Source organism: Epinephelus moara, chromosome 6 (genome assembly GCF_006386435.1).
Source record: "Epinephelus moara isolate mb chromosome 6, YSFRI_EMoa_1.0, whole genome shotgun sequence".
NCBI classification, from domain to species: Eukaryota; Metazoa; Chordata; class Actinopteri; order Perciformes; family Serranidae; genus Epinephelus; species Epinephelus moara.
Genome location: NC_065511.1, coordinates 10,785,843 through 10,807,024, shown reverse-complemented (window position 1 = coordinate 10,807,024; position 21,182 = coordinate 10,785,843). Strand labels below are relative to the sequence as shown.

The 21,182-nt window shown below is 41.4% G+C and overlaps 1 protein-coding gene across 7 annotated transcripts in view; it reads left to right on the top strand.

The window, feature by feature from the left end:
• The window catches only part of oxr1a (oxidation resistance 1a), a 210,943-nt gene that overhangs the window by 108,018 nt on the left and 81,743 nt on the right, over positions 1-21,182 (top strand). The window contains exon 1 of one of the 7 annotated variants that reach the window (XM_050045736.1): positions 16,228-16,582. The exons of 5 other annotated variants lie outside the window; for them this stretch is intronic. In XM_050045736.1, the coding sequence (XP_049901693.1) occupies positions 16,426-16,582 (157 nt within the window). In that variant the 5' untranslated portion in view covers positions 16,228-16,425. Of the gene's footprint in view, positions 1-16,227; positions 16,583-21,182 lie in introns of those variants that run through there. One more of the 7 variants, XM_050045739.1, reaches the window with a different exon arrangement.

Below are 21,182 nucleotides of genomic sequence, written 5' to 3'. Positions count from 1 at the left end.
ATTACATCCAATAAATGATAATAGATTATAGTGCAAATCCAAAGCCAAATCATGTCAAACCTTCAGGTCTACCTTCGTTCTTAAGCTACATTACACAAGCAGTATAGTAACTGTGTAAATGTGAGTTCTATGGAAGTAAAACATGGTGTGCTCCAACTCTAGGTATACACAATAATACAGGCACATGGGCTTGGTACCCCACACACTCAGTATTCTCTGCACACACCGGGGGTTAAGGCAGTTTGGGTAATATTGTACGAGAACCTCCACAGTTAATCCTGTGAAAGTGGTGCTGCCCACAGGGTACCATAGTCTACACTGCACGTTGATAAGAAAAGCCTGACAACAATGTGCCTCCAGGGCTGCATTCACACTAAACAGCACCAGAGGCAGCCAAATCACACTGTTCTTGCAAACCTTAATTGGGATATCTGATACGTCTGGATTTTCTCTGTCGTTAAACAAAAAGCTGTTATTTGTTTCTGGCACATGCAATATTTGCTACACTGCAGGTCTGATGGAGTCGAATCCCAGTGTGCATCAGACAGACGGGAGTGTCCTAGTTGCCGGTGTTATAGATGCGTCCTCATACTCAGCTCACTTTGATATCCACACTGAAATAATGCACACACACACACAGACACAAAATATATACTCACTCCACAGCAACCCGGGAGGGCTCAGAAACCATTTCCACAAAGGTTAATAGTATGCTTTGGTCATCCCCAGATAGCAATGGAGCAGCTTTGGCACTAACTTAGTTACAGGCAGAGAATGTCACCTCTGTTTTTCCAGGTTTTGACTTTTAACTCCACGCTTATTATTCTCCGAGCTGCCTGCACGTTCTTATCCAGACCAGACTAGCTGCTCCGCTGAATTAATCACAGCTCTGTGGTGCTGTCCAGAACATTCTTTTTGTTTTTCTTTTAAATCACAATAGGAGATAAAAGGGGACGAAAAGAAAAACAGCATGATTCTAAAGCTTTTTTTTGTTAACCTGAGACAGTTAGCCATATTATGTTGCTTGAGAGAGGCTTGCTGATTGATTTATGCTGGCCTTGTTTCTATTTGTCCCCCCAGAGAGAATGAAAAAGCACATGCTACTCTCTAGTTCCATGAATCTCACACTAACCAAGCTGCATCTGGAGGAAGATTCTTGACTCAGTTAAGGTGAACAGGAGCATAGGTTTCATTTCAGCATAGAGGGGGGACACATGAAAGGGTGAGGGTGAGGGTTGGGGCTCAATTTGAGTGTCAAACACTTAATTTCCTGCTTTTTGGTAAGAAAAAAAAAAAAAAAAAAAGAAAATGCCAATTTGGTGCCTTTTCTGCATCAGTTTATAGTGGAAATGCCTTTATTTTTTGTGAGAATAAAACTCTTCTGCTAATGTCATGTTGTTATGGGGGGGTGAGGGTGGTGGTGGTAATGCACTTGGATGTGTGCCCTGTGCCCAACAACCCCCCCACACCCTGAAATCTACGCCTATCAAGGTGATCATCCTTTTAAGACTGAATTTTCAGAAATGGAGCTGCAGCTCTTGCTATCGAGGTAGCCGCTATAGGAAATTACAGCAGAGGTCAAGATTATTGTTTGCCGTGCATGGCATGCAAGACACACACACACATGTGGTATAACAGAATCATTTGTCCTCGGGCTGTCTCAGTGTCATGAAGATCTGTATGATGTTAGCTACGCCACAAATGTCCTTTAGATATTTGTCTGACATTTGTCATTTCTAAATGTCCCCGGAGACGACGCTTGTAGTCCTTAAATCAATTCTGTGCTTTTAAGCTGCTCCTGTGTCCTTCAGGTCTTGAAAAGGAAATAATATTGGATGGACTTCAAGGGCGCTTTACATTTACCTTTTTCAAGGGTACTAAATGTAGATTATCCTCTGCAGCACAATATGCCTTCATATGTAAGAGTCAACACTGAGTAGATCTAAATCTCTACACTGACTCCCAACTTGGCCACAGGCGAAGGCCACAGAGATTTGTAGCTACCAAGGCCACCAGGTCTTTTTTTTTTTTTTGACTTTAGACAGCAACAAAAACATTAATGTTTTCTGTAGTGCTAGAAAGCAATGTAAGGAAAGAGGCTCACTGCTGAATTTACTGCAGTGCTACTGTAAAAGATCTGTGGGTCGGATTTATTGGCCTGCCGGTGTAATTACGTTGACCGGGAGTCTCTTGGTGGCCCTCTCCTCGTTGGGCTCAATTTATAAATGTCACAGAGCTAGTAATCCCACTGTTTCCCCACTTAGTTTGGAAAGGGCTCTAGCCATCCTCTGGCTAGGATTGATTACATATAGCTCAAATGAAGAGTAAGCAGTTTTCTACTGTCGAACGCCAGCACCAGCCCCTGCTATTGATTCATTTTTCAGCGGAGGGAAAATAAGATCTGCCACTTCTCAAAACTGTAGATATTTGTCTCCCTTTTACTCATGAATTTATGGGTTCCTATTATTAAAAACAGCTCTATATTGCCTGTATCTAATGTACATGTGTTGGTACTGAGGTGGGCTGAGGACAAAACAGAAGACACCCTGTTTATTTGATGTCAGCGAGTGCAAAGCAGTATTTCTTCTCAGAAGTGAGTAAATTAGTCAATGCCTCTAAGGAGCAGATAAACCATTACACAGTTATGGATGATATTTACATAACTGTTAATTGAATTTACAGAAGCATGGAGTGTCAGTGGAAACTGATTAGTTGCAGCAGTGTAGATTTGAGATGCAGGCCCCTGCCGAAGTGTCACAAGTTGTGTTAATGTGGATCCTTAACCATACTTATTATCAAAACAAATTGAACTGTTGCTTAGTCAGTATAACAGTATCAAAGTTTTCATAGTTAGTGGAGGAGTCTGCCATTCCCACACAGGATTTAAATTGCCAAACTACCTACACATGAGACATTCACAGCAAATGATGCAGCATCTCATCCTGTGTATATCAATGTACTGTATCAACCTATCTCTGCTCCTCGATGCCAGATTCCCTTGACAAAAAGAGTAATTTTATCTCGCTGAACATGGGAGCTGCTGGCCTACTACTGCCTTGATCAGTTAGTTTGTTTGTGTTATTTTGTGACTTTGCTGTTTTTAAGGGTTAATTTAGATTTCCAAAGTCACACAATAACACAAATAAACTAACTGATTGAGGCAGTAATAGACCAGCAGCTTCTGTGTTCAGCAAGGTAAAATAACTGATTTTGTCAGCGGAGTCTGGCTTTGAAGAGAGCATGGATTAAGTTTTACTTCTCATTCACCTCCATGGAAGTACTGTGCATACGACTGGATAAATGAGACTTGGATTATACTGCACGAGTTGTGAGAGAGTTTGTAAATGAATGTTCTGATATACACTGATCTGCCAAAACACTACAGCCACTGATGGGTGAAGTAAATAACACTGACATTTACATTGATCATTTCGCTAAAATGCAATGTTTTGTTGGGAAATTTTTTTTCCTGGCATTCATGTGGATGCCACTTGATGCGCTCCACCCACCCAAACACTATTGCAGACCAAGTACCTCCCCACGTGGCAACCTCATTCTCCAATGGCAGAGGCTTTCCAGCACCATTCCACACCGTAAAAATAGCTCAGGAATGGCATGAGGAATGTGACAAAGACCTCAAGGTGTCGACTAATCTCCCAAATGCCCAGATCCCAATCTGATAGAGCATCCATGGGACGTGCTGGTAATCCCTATCCATGGTGGGTCTTCCTTGTATTGGATTTGGCTTTGACCTGTCAAAGCATGGACACAGAACTTGTTGGGGGTGTCTTGTTGTGTCTGGCACCAGGGTTTTGGATCCTTTGAGACATGTGGGTTGTGAGGTGGGGTACTAGGGTGTCCAAAGGGTGCTCAATCAGATTGGGATTTGGGGACTTTGGAGGCCAGGTCAACACCTTGAGCTCTTAATCACATTCCTCAGGCCATTCCTAAACAATTTTTAGGGTGTGGCATGGTGCATCGTTCTGCTGGGGAGTGCCGTTGCCATGAGGGGAGGTACTTGATCTGCAGTGGTGTTTAGGTGGGTTGAGCGCATCAAGTGGCATCCATATGAATGCTAGGACCAAAGGTTTCCTAGCAGAACATTGGGTTGTTTTTTTTAATCGCTGACCATGATCGCTCATCAAAAATGCATCTCCAAAACATGACAACAGCCATGTTCAGATGTTGTGGAGGGTGATGGAATAAGAGGACCATTATTTTCCCATTGTCCACATCAAAACTGTAAGACAAAATGTAACATTTTAGTGAACATGGAATTGTATGGTTAAAAGGTAGGAAAGTTTGAGCAAAGAAAACTCGATTGAATATTTCATCAAAAGGGTTTTTAAAATGCACATTTACAACATTTACATATGTTTACATACAGGCATTACTGAGCGAGCAGTCACTGCAGTGAAAGAGATGTGCTTTGAGTGCTTCTGGTTATAATTTATGTAGCACTCTTTGTCCCTGTAGGCTTTACCTAATCAGTGGGTATGATGACAAAAGGTGGGAAAGTCAGATCCAGGCCATAATGGTTGGAGCTGAGCTTCAAACAGGCCGTGAATATGACTCATCCACATCCACCTTGACCCCTTGCTTCATTCCCTCCTCCTCCCCCTCCATCTCTCATTAGTATGTGGAGGACTTTGCATTGTACATGCTCCGGGGCCATGTTTGCTATGCACTGGTTTATCCAAGAGGAAGAATAGCCGGAAGACAGGATTTAGCCGGCCCGTGCAGTACGCCGTCTTCTCCACACGGGTCATTGCTCTGGACATTCACTGGATGGCATGGCTCTGGAAAACTGTCATAAAGAAGCATAGTAGCAGAAGCTACACAGAATGCCTCCTTATTTTTTTCCACTCTGGCTGCACAAAGTATTACTGGAGGTACAACTGTGTTGGAGTACACGCAGGCCTTTCAGGACAAACTAGTTATGGAAACAGGCATTAAAAATGGCTCTTGTCATTGGAAAATTCAATTTGGTTCAGTTGAACTCCAGTGGGTTATTTAGAATAAGTGTGTTGTGTATTGCCTCATCTAAAATCTGTTTATGGCCTCCATTTTGAAGCACTTTACAATTTTTATTACACAGCATTTTTGTAGAGTCCCAAAACATCATTGAATTAAGGATGACAACACATTAGTCATACTGGTTCTGCTGGGTCATGGCTGTGTGGCCTCAGTGCTCAGACAGTTTCTGAAGCCTCAGGTATGACATCAGTCGTCTGGTCAGACAGTACAGACTGTGGGCGTTAATCTGCCATGTAGACATGACTGACACATGCTCTCTGTCACAGCATATACACATTCATATACAGGCCTTACTGCTGGAACATAAACAGGAAGGACTACATAAAGCAACAGCCTTTAGAAGCTGTACAGTACATCTGCATACTGAATGCATGTGTAATGTCATAACATTACATATTTGTCACACATAATGACCTAACTTTTGACTTTTACTTCACAAATATGCATTTTATTCTCATCTGAAAAATATAACTTTTGATTAATTGTCTGTTTAGAATTTTATTTTTTATTTTTTTTTAAACTCTCTGAAACATAAAGGAATTGTTTAGCATTTTTGGAAATCTGTATATTTGCTGTCTTTTGATTTTCACATCTGTGTGCTAACTGCAGAGCTAGTGGTAATGTGGTTAGCATAGCTTAGCAAAAGACTAGAAGCAGGGGGAAACGCTGAACACTGAAGCTCAATAATGAACATGCTGTCTTAACATTTTTTTGGTTTCACGGGGAATTAAAGTATGTGGTGTAGCTTTAGAGCTACTGTTTGTTGTTTTTTGGACAATGTATAGAGCCAGGCAGGCTGTTTTCTCTCTGCTTCTACAACAGTCTTTATGCTAGGCTAACAAAATCCTTATTTTAGCTCCATATTTAACATACATGCAAAGAGTGAGCATATTCCCTCCCAACTGCACCAACTGCTTTCTTACTCTCTTTGTTGTACCTCTTGCTTTACCCATGTTTACTTTCTCGCTTCTTGTGTCTCACTGTCCTGAAGGACTTTATTGACCCCAACTAGATATATGAGAAAAAAAAAAGTTCTTAGATAGAGAAACTGCCATTTTGAAAAGTATCCAAGTTATTGGAAAGGTACAATTGTATCAGAGTCAGTAAAGAAAACCCCACACTCAGCTCTTGCTCAGCATCGTCCCGGTCATCCCTTGTGTAATAAAAGACTGCAATAATGCTTATTCTGTTAGATAGGAGGAAAATAAGACATTGAGCTTGTTCTCAGCACCACATAATTGTATTGATTCATGTTTTGCGATTCTGCGAGTCATTATGAAGAGAAACTTTATGACTCAGTATCTCAAAAAAATGATGACTTAGTATTGCAGAATAAGTTGTTGTCTCAAAAATAGTATGTCCCCATAATGAGAAACTTTCTTAATATAATGACTTACCTATCTTGAAATAATGACTATTTTAAAAAGGAATTGGTATCTCAAAAGTTAGTGTCTCAACTTTCTCAAAGGAATGAGTTGCTTATCTTGAAATGACAAGTTAGTATTTCACAATGAGATAGTATCACAATATAATGAACATCATTCTCAACATAATGAGAAACTTTTTAAAAATAATGAATTTATATTTTAAAATAATGACTTTGTGTTTTAACATTATTTGAAACTTTCTCAAAGAAATGACTTGCTTATCTTAAAATACTGAGTTAATATCTCAAAATGAAATAGTGTTGAAACATAATGAGCAGCTTCCTCAAAATAATGAGAACTGTTAAATGAGAAATGTCAATATAATGACACATATCTTAAAATAATTACTTATCTTGAATGTGTATCTCAGAATGAGTTAATGTTGTAACATATTGAGAAAATTAAATAAAATAATGAGTTTGTATCCTAAAATGAGTTAGTATTGCAACATTAAACGTTCTCAAAGTAATGACGTAGTATCCAAAATAATAAGAAAGTATATCAAAATAATGAAGCTTTCTAGAAATACCTCAAAATAGGCCTAAGTAGATTAGTATTTTAAAAAAACCTGCTGATTATTTTGAGATAGCAGCATGGTATTTTAAGAGTTTGATACTATTTCATTATTTTTGAGATATTAAGTAATTATTTTTAGTTATTATTTATATCATTGTGTTGCGATACTAAATCATTATTTTAAGACACTAATTCATGGTTTTGAGACAGTTCCTCATTATTTTGAGATATTAAGTCATTATTTTGAGAAAGTTTCTTATTTCAATGACTTAGAGGATTTTTTTTTTTTCATCATATTGGTGGGGATGGGCTTCCGTATATATGGGATATTTGTTAGAGAAGACTGAAACAAAAAGAGCAGCAGATATAATGTGTGATAGAAAGAAAAACATTTTAGCCACAGAGATAGCTACAGTGTAACCTGTGTATCACTTTGGAACGGTATTTGACTTAAGTATGTTTCATTAACAGACACAGTGTGACTCTTGTTAATGAGTCCCTCCTTGCACAGTTAATTATGTCTTCATTGGTTCCCAATTCCTTCATGTCGCTCCTATGGACTCCTAAAGGCTGCATCCATTTAAAGACACTAACATCGAATGATGCAATATGTCCCCGGCTCGTAATTTAACCAACAAATTATTCATCTACTGCATCTCCTGGGGGGAGAGATTCATTATCCAATTTAGCATACTTGTGGAATGGGCAGTGTCAGGTGATAAATGAAGAGCGTCCAGGGAGAGGACAGTTTTACAGCAGATAGCGAGCATGCAGAACGTCTTACCATCTTTGTCGGATTTAAGATGTCCATTTGGCTCTAATTTCCCCCCATCCCATAGTGCATTGCTGTATCCGTTCGCAGTCTGATTCTAAGCCTGACGAGGCGAAGAGGCTTATGTAGAGCAATCTTTGTGCTTTTGTGCTTCTGTTGTAGCTGAGTGATTCATGAGAGGCTTTTTAGGGTAATGATGAAATATATGACTGTGTCTGAGTTTAAAAGAAATCAGTTAACTCCTGTTGAAGAGTTCAGCAATGATAATAAAGTGGACACTGACATGACAGAGCATTTGTTTTGTTTATATATGTGACGATGCCTCAGTCTCATAGCCTCTCTTTCTGTATCCCTGTCAGGTTTATTGTGGGCTCAACCTTCGGCGCAAGGCTGGGCTTTATTATTTTAATAAATTGCCCTGTATGAAGAGGGCACTGGTGCATGTCTGATGCATGTCCCTTCCTCTTACCTTCCTCCCTCACACTCTCATTCTTTCTCATCCCCTACCATCTTATTTTTCCTCCCTCCCTTCCCTCCCTCTCTCTTCTTCCGTACCTGACATTAACAGCCCACTTGCGAGGGAATAAAATGAGATGCATTCATAAAGGAAGCAGAGGAAGGTGAAAAGGTTGAAGGAGAGAGCCCTCAGCTCAGCAGACGGATGTGTTCTTCCTGCTAAGCCAGTGGTCATCAGTCGTCGGGGCCACCCAGCCTCTCGGGGCAGCCTCAGACAGCGCAGACACCCACAGAGGATAGATGACCGTGAGCGGGGGCAGTGGAAGTGGCGGTGAAAGATAGCCCGCTCTGACGCCACCGGTCATCGATCACAACTAGCCACCCTGTAGAACTGTCCTGAGAGAGAAGCCCAGGCAATAACAGTGGGTTGAATTGTGGCAGCGGCGGGTCAGTGTCAGACTGGATGGTACGACATCACTTCAGCCATTACCTCCTTGTTTTCTGTCTCTCGCAGAGTCTTAACATGAAAGCATTTAGATAAGAATACGGACGCTTGGTTTTACACTCAAGCTCAAACTCATTCGGTCTTTACCCATATTTACTTTACGTAAAGCTCTCATAGCAACAAAAGATCCACTTTGGGATGATCTATGTGGCTCCTTTGGCCACAAATCTGACTTAAAGTGAGGAAAAACTCTTGGCCAGGGTTTCCTGAATTCGTTAGAGGGAAAAACCCAGATGCATAAAAAAGCACAATTGACTGTGACAAGCGGCTTATCTTCTAAAATTAGGACAGTGCCTCTGATGTGATTATGCTTTTTGCTTAGGTCCTATTTTTTCCTCGTGGCAGGATAATGCCGTGGTGGATGTGTCGGTTCTGTTGTGAGTAGTTCTCTTAGAAGCCCAGGGTTAGTTCCAGCTGTAGGTCTTGAGCTTTTGACTTAATATCCATGACCCTGTCCTTTAGTATAAGAAGCACCTTTGTGGTACCAGTCTGGGATGGGATTGGCTGCCTTGGAAGTGATTGGTTGCCTGTACTCCCTCTCTTATTTTCTACAGGCCAAGGTCCAGTGGTGGTCTGGGTAATTGTATGTCTCCATGATGGTCTACTTAATTGCCAGTTTTTCAACATCAGTCAGAACACTCTCAGCCTGAAGGTTCATTCGTGACCTTACATACAACAGCTCTGACAAAATTGTCAACACAAGGTTAACATCACTTGTCGCGCCCAAAGCTTGACACAACACCTGCAAAGAAACCTGAAACTGCCAGTGCAGGGCGGACTTGTCAGTACAGAGAGCAGCGTTAGCATTAGTGAAAGTTTAGACAGCAAACACGGTAGAGTGTGCAATTTTAGGATGTAAACCTAAAAACCAAAAACCCCATTAAAGCAGATATTTTGTTTCACAGCAGTTATCGCTATTTCAGCCGCTGCCAGTTAGCCTACAAGCTAACAAAGAACATAAACAAATAAAGAAGGTAACAACACTAATCATTCTGATACATCTGCTAGTCGCCGATTTTTTTGGTGCACAACAGACTCTCCATCTCAGTCTGAGGCTTAAACATGTAGCATGGTTGAATCTCTCAGATGTTTCCTCTAATGCTAGCCCTAGCCATCTTGATGCGCACTGCTCTTTCACCAGTCAACCTATGCAAGCATGGATGTATATAGGAGAACTGGATACAGCGTTGGAGGTGGGGCCCTATAAAAGTTGCTCAGTTTGAAATATTCAATCCCCCAGGTGTAAAATTACCTTGATCTTTTGCATCACTGGGCCCACAGAGCAAGCACACTTTAGACTTCATCTTTCCAGCAGCTACATCCAGCTGCTGAGCCGGCTACTTCTGGTTTACCCCTCTGCTAACTCGAATGGGGATAAAACTATTTCATTGTACGGCTCTTCTAGACTTTAAAAATGATGTTGGACTCAATGGATCAAATCCTGATAGTCAAATGAGTCATTTTGCAGGGGTTGTGACTCACAAAAGAATGTATCCCATGATGAATGTCAGTGAATGTCTTTTCCCAGTGTAAGTCTATGGGAAAAGGTATTTTTGGCGTCACCTGACGGACCTAGAAGATGTAGTTACACAGTTTGGCCTCTACATAATTTGGTTTCAGAGCCTAGTGCAATTCCTGAGGGTCTCAGCATGAGCGGCGCTGGAGAAAGCAAAAGCAAAACCTAGCGCAAGCAGCAGTGGTGGGCTTTGCTTTTTTACTTTTGATGTGGGAAAACCGTGTTTAACAATATATTATTGTAAGTACATACTTAAAACCTGTCGGGAGGTGGACTTTAATCTTGACATTCCAAACCACATATTGACCAATAGCAGCTACACTCCGTAATTGTTGGTATCCTCCTTTTACTTTAGCTCATATGAGCTGCAAGCTGGGAGATGCTGAAGGTTCAGATATGTAGAGTGTTTATGTAGAATATAAAAAATGATAAACAACATTTGAGTGACAGCAGTCAGATTTATGTAACCACAGTGTTGAGTAATTAAACAGCCCTATTCCTCCAGATGATCTGGTGATTCAGCTTGGCATTGTCATGGTCTTAACAGGCGCCACACAACATTTGATTCATGTTTTCCCTCTCATGAATATTTGGGCCCTGCTGGCAGAGTGAAAAACATGTTCATTTGTTGTAGCGTTGACAGCTTTTCAGAGGCGAAGCTTCACTTCCCCAATGAGAAAGCCTCAGAGAGGGTGGGATTTTCTGACAAGGGCTGTTAAACACCTGTGATTGCCGCCATTGTCTGGGTGCCTCAGCCAGCTTCCTCCAGCAGCTAACTGTCTTTATTGGTCGTCATCTTGTTTACGCCTCTTGTACAGGCTGCAGGATAATGGAGCAGAACACTCATGAAATGCAGGACAATGCTTGCTGTATGTTCTGTATTTACACTCCGGCTCCAGAGATGCTCCAAGAAATGCCATGTGAGATTCGTCATTTCTGAGGAAACTATCTCAAGCCATCTCTTTTGCCTTACACATCTCAATGAGCCTCCCCAATTACCACACACTGAAAGGCTTGTTTGTGTTTGCCAGCAGGTGCATTTGTGTCGCATGAGTGAACCCCCTGCTGCATTTATGTCATCGTGATTTCCACTGTAAACGGGAGATGTCTGGGAGAAAAGAGCAGATTGTGTGAAAATGTGTGTGCGTGCGTGTGTGTGTGTACATGCTAATACAGATATTCCAGTGCACACATGCTGGTGTTTAGCTCTGCTTACGTAACCTCGCTTGTGTAGTCCGGCCATCCGTTGACAGTGGTAAAGCGGCAGCTCCCCAGTGGCCTTCATGTTTGTTGTTCCGTAATGAAAGCGCTCCTCTTCTCGGGATTAGACTGCAGCCTACCTGGCTCTCAATGGGAAACTGCTGAGATTAACACTCGCTCCCCAGTGCCCTGCTCTCAGACGATGACAAAGCCTCACACACAAGACCCTCTCAGGGCTCTCGCTGGCAGCTGCTGACACCAGGAGGTTTTTATACGGGTTCTTGTGTAACAAGACTTCACCACTTTAAAGTCATTAAACAGAATGATTCCCTCACCGGTACATTACTGGACTCTCAAGTGCTGATCTGATCATATTAGGAGGTGAATAATTAGAAAGGTAGTATTTTAAATTGGGCATGCACTGCTAACATATGCACAAATGAAAGGATATTGTAAATAAGGGAGACTGTATTATGACCTATCACCACAAACAAAGAGAGTAATTTGCAGACATTTCGGAGAACATAACACCATAATGGATGTCAGTTGACTAATTGGCTTCAAAGTCTTTTTAATCACCTATAAAATACAGAAAACAGATAATACATCAGGCATGCTACCTTAAGTAGAACAAAGTATGTTGCATAATATCCATGCAATGAGGCTCATGTTGTTGGATAAGCACAGAGGGAATTCTTTCATTTTCCCTCTTTGGTCACACTAAAGCTTAATTAGAGAGTGGAGGACTTCTCCAAGAAAACAGGCCCCTTATAACTAGATTCAGCTTTACGGTCTGCACTACTAAAAAGTATATCTGTTAACCAATGAGGTTGGAATGCAGAGGGGAGGAAGCTGTAGCCTCCCTCTGAGGATGTTATGGATGATTTGATGACCGCTCTGGGCAGCTGTACAACAACACAGTATATCACGCAGCTACAAGGCCCTGTGGGGTGGCACTGGGCCAGTCTGAGACCCGTCTAAACACACTGTCCAAGTGCCAAGTGTATCAGCAGGGCCCTGTGCAAGGTCAGAGAGGAACAGAGGGCCAAATGAAATCCCCTGACTGCAAGTCCATCAAGGGGCTCTTACGTCAGCGTGAGAGCTGTTGACAGAAGTCTTTGAGTGACAGTTGAAATCAAGACAAGATTGTGTTTTACTTACGTGTGTACTCTAGTTAAGTTGCATAAGACTTGTTTGACCGGTTTATATGCCGCAGGCTATGTGCAAAGAGGTTTCAGAGTCACAGAAGTCATTATCATTCCAAACATTGATGAATGCCAAATGATTTGAATGGATGAGTTGTCTTACGGAATTCTAACACAGCTAAAGTGCTGAATGGCACTTAAAGGGGAATGCCACCTAAATATAGAATTCCAATATGTTATTTCCGTGGCCTGGGAAAGTTTAATCAATATTTATGAACATGAGCTACTCTCTCTCAGAGCCAGAAACCAAAGAAGTAAGTCTCCAACTTGTGATGTGGGTTTAAAGTCTGGAGCTGCTCCATTGACAATGAATGGGAACCACAGAATGTTTGCTTACTTTTCTTTTATACCCAAATGAGCTTTATTCAGTTGAAGTGTTCTCAGTTCTTAAACAGAAAGTATACACATATACTCAGAACATTCCCCTGGGTGTGCTGTGTCATCTACAACATTTTTCCAAATTCATTGCCAGTGGAGCTGCTCCAGAATGTATCGTCTATGACATCACACATTTGAGTTTTAGCACTCTACCGTTGAGATTTGGGAGACAGCTGTTCATGTTGAGTAATATTTTTAGACTGTCAGACCATAGGAATAACATGTATGAACTTTGAAAAGGGTGTAGTTCCCCTTTAAAATAACAATAATCATTTTGATGATTGATTCAGTCAGTGAATTCGTTGTGTGCTGTTGGTTTTTCACTGTTTTTTTCTGACATTTTGTAGACTAACTTTCTGGATTAATCAATAAAATGATCAACTGATGAATCAATAGTGGAAGCAGTCGTTAGTTGCAGCCATCATTTGCACAGAACTACAGTTGCCTTCAGGGTACACCAAAGCAGGTTGGAGTTATATCCTTGTGAAAAGCAAATTGTGGAGGAGCAGTCACCCTGACTTTAAAAAACAGTAAGAAAATATGCTTATTAAACAGATTGAAATATTTTTAGGATTTGACTGTGACGTGATCTGTATTTTGATTGTGACTACTACTGTTGCTCACCTACACTTTGGCTCCTTTCAGTGAGGCAGGACACTACAGCATGCACTACCCAGTGTAACCAGCAGATGGGGCACATTCAGTATTGAATATGGCCCTGACTTGTCTGAAATCACATTGGTTCAAACACTCAATTAAACAGCTGTTTGAACCTCAGCCCACCCACCACAGATACCAGGTACTTCCCCCTGTCAGATTACAGCTTGAAAAGAAATGCTTCCCTCTTTACCTTTTTCTGATGTGAATAAGTGAACAAACGCACACCAGGCCCCTCATTTTGATCGCTTCTCTAATTCATCTGAAACATTACAGGATTTCTTTACACTCCTGACTCCTGTCTCACAACTGCTCCGTCCCTAGATGAATAATGCATCACGGTCTTTTCAGTTCAACACTTGAGTCTGCTGCCCAATTATTACACGCTGTTCTGGTCTGTTAGTTTTTCACTTTTCCCACATTCATTTACGCACCTCAAATGCCATCTCCTTCTATCCCTCACTAGACGAGCAGCCACTTATATGTCACAGGTCTCAGAGTTCTCGCTGTGCCCCCTTGAGTCACACACGAGCGCAGAAGTGTACTTTGGCTCCGAATGTCTCAATTTATTAGAATGTTATTATGGTGGGAGTCAGACGGATGTCATTCTCTGGGGTGTCATAAAGCCACACACTTGATGGCTGTAAAATATCCTGGGAGCAGTCTGGCAATGGGTGTTGGCTGAGCTCAGATGCATCTTTATGCATTTATTTATTTATTTGTAAAGATTTATTTTTTAAAGTTCATTATTCATCCCCATGAACTGAATTATAATAACCTTTAGAAGTCTGCCTCCAATCAGCACAGAATCTCCAACTCATTATTCATTTCACATTAAATGCAGGCCTATAGGAACAGCTGTAGAGGAGAATGTAGAACCTGAAACCCCAAGTAACATAAATACAGTGGCGCCGCCAGGAATTTTTCATAGGGAACACCAGATGGTGCGACTGAAAAGCTTGGGGTGGAAATTCAAAACCAAAAGCCATAACTAAATTTCAGGAATTCTCTTGTTGAAGTACGTAGGTGAAGGAATCTTACCTTGGTTTCTTATTTTACAAAAAATACAGTTAATCATCTGATGTTCAAAGACCTATACTGAGTTAACATTTTGAATTCCACAACAATCCTGTTTGAATGTGTTATTGAGACATGCTCCGCAATTCATTGTTCTTCAAAAAGGCTGAATGTCCTTTTCCTTAAAAAGACAAATATACTGCTTTAATTTGAAGGAGTTCATTGAGTTTAAGCAATAAAAAATACAGTTTTTGTATTGCGATGCACCTTGGGTTTCTGTGGTCTGGGTGCCTGGTGTTTTTGCTGGAGTGCTCTGAACTCTTCAAGTTGGAAAAACCTTGCCCTGTGTAATCTCTTTTTTGTCATCTTTTTTCATTGTCCAATTGGATGATTTGAGAGGCGGGCCTTCTGTGATGGTCACGACAACAAGTTTCCAGCTGGTAAACAATGGAGGAGAAACTGGTGGTAGCAGTTGCTAGATACCCAGAGCTATACGTCCTGACGATAGACAGCAGGTTGTCAAACTGACCCCTGGTCATCCTAAAATATGCCTGGAAATGGTCATCATTGAGGCGAAGCTCCTGGACCAATTGGTGACTCTCCCCGTGATCCACCCTCTTTTTTAGGGTCTCGTGTTCCAACACAGATTTCTGTTCTCTGTGCCCAGCAAACTATTTGCTGCCTGCCTCTCACCTTCAACCAGAGCTACAGCAAGTATCCTCTGCCTCAAAATTTTTGTAAGTAGCAACTAATTACTGTGAAAAACAAACAAACAAACAAAATGATAGATTGAGTACACAGGAAGGTGATGCGGTGGTCGCGTGGCAACAATAAAAAGGCGCAGCAAGTTTTTTTTAATAGTGGCATTCAGTTTTGTTTTTTTTAAAAAAGGCAGTATGGTGCCCTTCATGTTTTGCAATGTGCAACACACTTTCTGTGTAATAGGGGTCTAAAGTTATTTAGTTCACAAAATATCATTACCTTCGCACTTCCTTAAAAAACGTGCCACAGTTTCTTAAAGACAGTAATATCAGCCTCTAATTATTATTATTTATTAATTTTAATTTTTAAAAAGGGGGAGCTGGGGCAGTAATTGTATCAAGGGGCTCCTGTCCCCCCACTAGGAGACGCCACTGTATATAGGCTATATGTGGAAAACCTAACTGCCTACCGAAAATGTTGCGTTCCACATATAGCCTGGCTAACATGTAGGAGGAAATCTGTAGGCTACATTTTAGAAAGAAAAACTTTACTTTATTTTCAATGTCTTTTCCTGGAATTCGCTGAGAAGAGGTTTGTCATTAACTGAGATCCTCTGCAAAAAAATAACAGCAGTAGTAGTTTCACTATGTCGGACTGTGCTACACCGTAATATTCTCAGTTTCTGTTCCCTCGGGGTTGAATCAAATATGGGCACCGTATTGGACATATCTATAGATACACTTGTCAGCCCAGTGAAAACAGGGCAGTAGGGCAGTGAGCTGCTGTAAACAGAGGCAGTGTATTTCCAAAGTGCGTTGCACGGCTTGACTCCACTAGGGGCAAAAACAAAGTTGGTGCTTGTTGGTGTATTTCAATGAGTTCCTGTTTTGGAATGTGTCAAGTGTTGGAGGCTTTTCACACCGCGAGTCTGAGCCCGTGACTTTTCGCCAACACTGCGTTTTGCGCCATGACAGCAGGCTTTATAGCACTTTAAAGCTTTGTTTTTAGCTACACTGGCTAGGTTTTAACAAAGTGTTATGGACTTCATATATTCTCTTACGGGCAGCAGCCCTGTCAGAGTTGTCAGGGACGCAATCTCCCAGAGACTGTGGCCTGGACCCGAACAGGACACTGTCGAAACTCAACATGTCCAGGCTGGGACAACACACGACAGTAACAACGACTTCAAAACAGGTTAGTCCAACTTTCAGTTCCGTTACAGTTCCGTTAGCTGATTTGGAGACTTCAGGAGTCCAGCCTTACAGAGAAAAAGTTGCAACACATGTCTGTCCTCCAGAGCGTGCTGCCAAAGTGCCTTGAGAAATCGCTTAGTTTACCGTTTCCTCGTCCCTTGGATACTTTTCGTGCTGGTGAGAACTTATGTTAAGATGTGGACATACATTTTAAGTGTCACCCTTAAATTCGGCGGTGTGCTCTCCATTAAGTGTCGCCTATTTCAATATAATTTCAGCTTGTAGTTTATGTATTTCCGCAGTCATATGTCGATCAAACACGCTGTGCTCAGTGCTTTCTACCAGCGTTTAAACAAACGTTAATGAAATACAGCTATGTTTTTAATCATAATGACTCCAAAACTAAGTAGACAAAGATTAGCATTTGATACCATATGAGTTAGCAGCCTAATATTAACCGACTAGATTTTAAACGAAGTTTGCAACTCTCACACACGTCATGTTGTTGCTGTCACTTGCAGCCTTGTCAGCTGAAGTTTTCACAATACTTGAACATAAATTTAAACGACAGATTCATGTGTCAGTTTCTCTATATGCACAAAGCTTAATAATGGGACACATATGCATTATGCAACACTTGTTGTTGCACACATGTTAAGAAAGACTTCCTGGATAGTGTTTTCATAGGACTCAGGGTCCCCATGCCTGCTTCCCTTCCTTATTTTCTAATGTCTGAACTGATGTGAGCTCAGCAAATCAGCTACGTTCATGTGCTCTGTGGTTGCACTCTGTCTGTCCAGTTTGTTGTGAGGACACACTGCCTGTAACAACCGAGGCATTCCAAATATTTCAGATCAGCAGGCAGTGCAAGCTAAACCATCCAGTCAGTCAGTGAACAAGCATGTCCTCAAGGCTTTTCACATCAGGGAGTATCTCCATGTTAATGAAGATTGGATTTTTTTTTCTCTTTCTGCTTTGCCTCTCACACATAATTTATTATGAAACCCATCAGTGCCTTCTCTGACTTTGAATTAAAAGCTGAGATCTGTAGCACTATTGAAATGAAAGGCAGGAATGGATCTGAGCTCTCGGCCACACGATCCGTCAAAATATCACACAGAAGGTTTTGCGCTATTAGTTTGCAGTAATTGGTTGTTCTGAAAACAGAAAGTTGCAGAGTGAGGGCACACTCTTGCCCTGCTCTGGTTTAATGTACAGGGGTTTGCAGCTCATGCAGAGTCATCAGGCTCCAGAGCTCTGTGGCAGGCAGGTTAATTGTTCGATCTAATTAGGACAAAGATTAATCAGATGCATGCTCTGTTGCTCTTGAAACGCCACGGATGGCAGTCGGGTTCATTAGCAGTCCCTGTACCTCTCTCTTCCAGCAGCAGAGTGGACCGCGGGGGTGGCTTGTGTCTGCAGGCTACCACCCTGCTCAGGGGGAAAGAATGAAACTAACTAGACGTGGAGTCAGGTAGTGGAAGTGAGAGGATGAGCACTGAGGTCTTGGGTGAAGCATAGGTCGGCACTGCAGTGTTTGACAACACTAACGAAGGGCCCAGCACTGTCCATACCATCCTCTTAGCAACAGACATGGACATCACCTGTGTTATTGTTTTTTAATGAACATGAACGCAATGTTTCTAAGGTCCAAATGCTGCATGAGGAATGGAGCAGCACATTAACTAGAGCAGCAGCAATTCATGAGCGTGAGACTCATGTAGTTTTATAAAAGTGAGGCTTTGTTGCTCACTTTTTGAATAAAAGTCTGTATTTATTATTAGTAATGTATTTGCTAGAAAAAAACGGAGACCATTCACATCTGACGTCTAATACTTGAACTCAGAGAGGGTTTGTGATCCCACCCCTCATAAGACCACATGCTATCACATGATTAAAGCTCCATATAAAAGATGACACCTGAGCCAGTCTTAAATGCTGAATAAAGACTTTGAAATGTGGTGTAGGGCTGCAATTAATAATTATTTTCCAATGTTGATGAACCTGTCAGTTATTTTCTTTGCCAATCAATGAATCATTTTGTACTATAAAATAGCAGAAAATAGAAATATATGTCAATCACAGTTTCCTAAAACCCAAGATGAAGTCTTCAGTGCTTATTTTGTCAGACCAAAGTCTAAAAGCCAAAGATACTCAGTTAAAATCACATAAGATGAAGAAGAGGGGCAAATCCTCACAGTTGCAAGGCTGAAACTGGGTAATTTCAATTACTAAGTTAAATGATTATCTAAATAGTTTCTGATACATTTTTTATCTCTTACTTGTTTTTATGTGTTTGAAAGATCCATAAGGAAGCAACCACCCCTTTCTGATTTCACAGTGGTGCAGCCCTGAGCTTTTGCAGATTGGAATGCATGTCAAAGTCTTGAGTTCACAAGAAGGTCAGTGGGTATGGGAAGCTGTAGCTCTTATCTGGACAGGAGACAAATGGGTAGAAAGAGACAAAATTAGAGATCCAGTTTTGCGTGCAGCTGCTTTGACAAGTCACACTTGCAACTCGATGAATTACGAAATGCAGGCTTGTATTGTTAAGGCTGTATGGAAGCTTCTGTGTCATTGCTATTAACATCACACAGCTATCTGGGGTATTGGTTTAGTTGGCACATACAGTAGTGACTGAGATGAATAGCCTTTCAAAGACTGACTGCAAACTCCTGCAGGCTTACCTGCTAGGAGGCAGAAGTATAGACATAATAGAGAGATTTAAAAAGTACCTTTAGAGACACAACAGCAAGATTTAAGGTATCTGCTGTAGACAGTTGCCACACCTGCAGGCAGTGAAGCGCATGTTATAGCACAGCATGCTCCTGCAGATCATCCTGTCTCAGCTGTAATCAGCATCTTAGGACTCTTCCCCGAATGTTCAAAGAGACGACACTCGGTGAACAGATAAAGTAGTGTGTATGCTGCTCGTCTGATTTTTTTACTGAAGTCTGTGAAGAAACTAGAAAGACAGGATATTCTGAAAGGTAGTATATAAATCTGATATTTGAGTGTATGGAATTCTAGAGGTAAGACTGGCTGGCAAACAAAGAAGCCCACATGACACACATTTTTAAAAGTAATCTCAACTATTTTCTGAGAGTGCACTTTAATATCAGTTTCTTTTTTGCTGTTGAATAAAAATATGCACCGTCACAGGCATATCTGTGCAGGGTCAAATTATTGATCAATTACAGATCAGATTTCTCAGTTGCTCTTGTACAGTGATTCCCAATCTTTTTGGCCTGAGACCTTTTAAAGTATAGCAATGTCCACAATCAGTAGTTGCAAAAGGGATTATTTTGGTGATATTTAGAGACCACCAGAGGGAAAACTCTAGGTAAAAACCAGTAAACGCAAAGATGTAGAGGAGCTTCAGGTAGTTGTCTCGCAGCCTCAATTGGTCGCGACCCACAGGTTTGGAACCACTTGGACCTCTAGGGCCTGATTTTTAAATTATTTTGCCCATATCTGATTTGTTCAGAGTAGGGTGGACACAGAAATCCATTTTTCCAATCAGGTCTGGGCCACTTTCATATGTAGTCCTAAATCTGATAGATATCTGATCACTGGCCATGCAGCACAGACACTGTTCTCTGTGAAACCCTCTACATTTTGGCCTCACCAATCCTGACTCCTCCTGTATCCACACCTGTCTCTTCACAGAGCCCCCAGCATTAGCTGCTGATAGAGCTATTGCTTTTGCATTCCGTCGTCTTCTCACCCTCATTGTTTTGACAGCCCATAATCCCTCAGTATTCCAAAGTATGTCCCATTGAACAACAGCCCGTTCTCCCGAAAACAAATGTCGGTCCGATGATGTCACTTTGCATAATAATTAGCCATGAGCATCTGTTTGGGAGAGTGCCATTGGAGAAACTGCCTTTGGAACAATGAGCAGTCCTTTCCTCAACATACAAGGAATGATCATCCGCCCTCCGCAGCAAATCATTCAGAAGATGAGCGTTTGTACAACTATGTCATTTGTTTTTTCCCCAAATGCTTGTTTAGCAATTGCAACATTTTTTGTTTTTGTAATGTGTGTGACATTATTGGTCACATGTGAGACATTTCAGGGCAGAAATCAGTTCACACTGAGCGTCACTTGAAACATAAAGGTGAACAGTCCAGGCAGAACGATTGAATTTAGGAAAATAATTGGAACTGAGCATTAAGCCCTATAATGTGAACACAGCCTAAGATGTCCCACTGTAGGAAAACTTGAGCAACAGATGCCATTGAGTAAGTCAAAAAGTGATGTTACATATAAGCTTACAGTTTTTACGGATTCATCTGTTAGGTACTGGAATGCACACATTTTGCCATATAAAAGCATTCCTGATCCAGCATGAGCTTAACTCTGGACATATTGGTACAGGGAAGTGGCCGTAATATCACAAACAGATTGTGTCCCCATGTATTAATAGCAGATGATTCACCAGCGCCTCGGTGCAAGATAAGGTTTGTCCTCCTCCCGACATTGAACTCCTCTCTGCATCTCTAAGTTCTCTCTGTCCCCCTGGGTGTTCACTTATTTGTCACTGTTCACGTTCACCCTAAGGCTGACACCAACTCTGCCGCAATTATCAGGATGATTC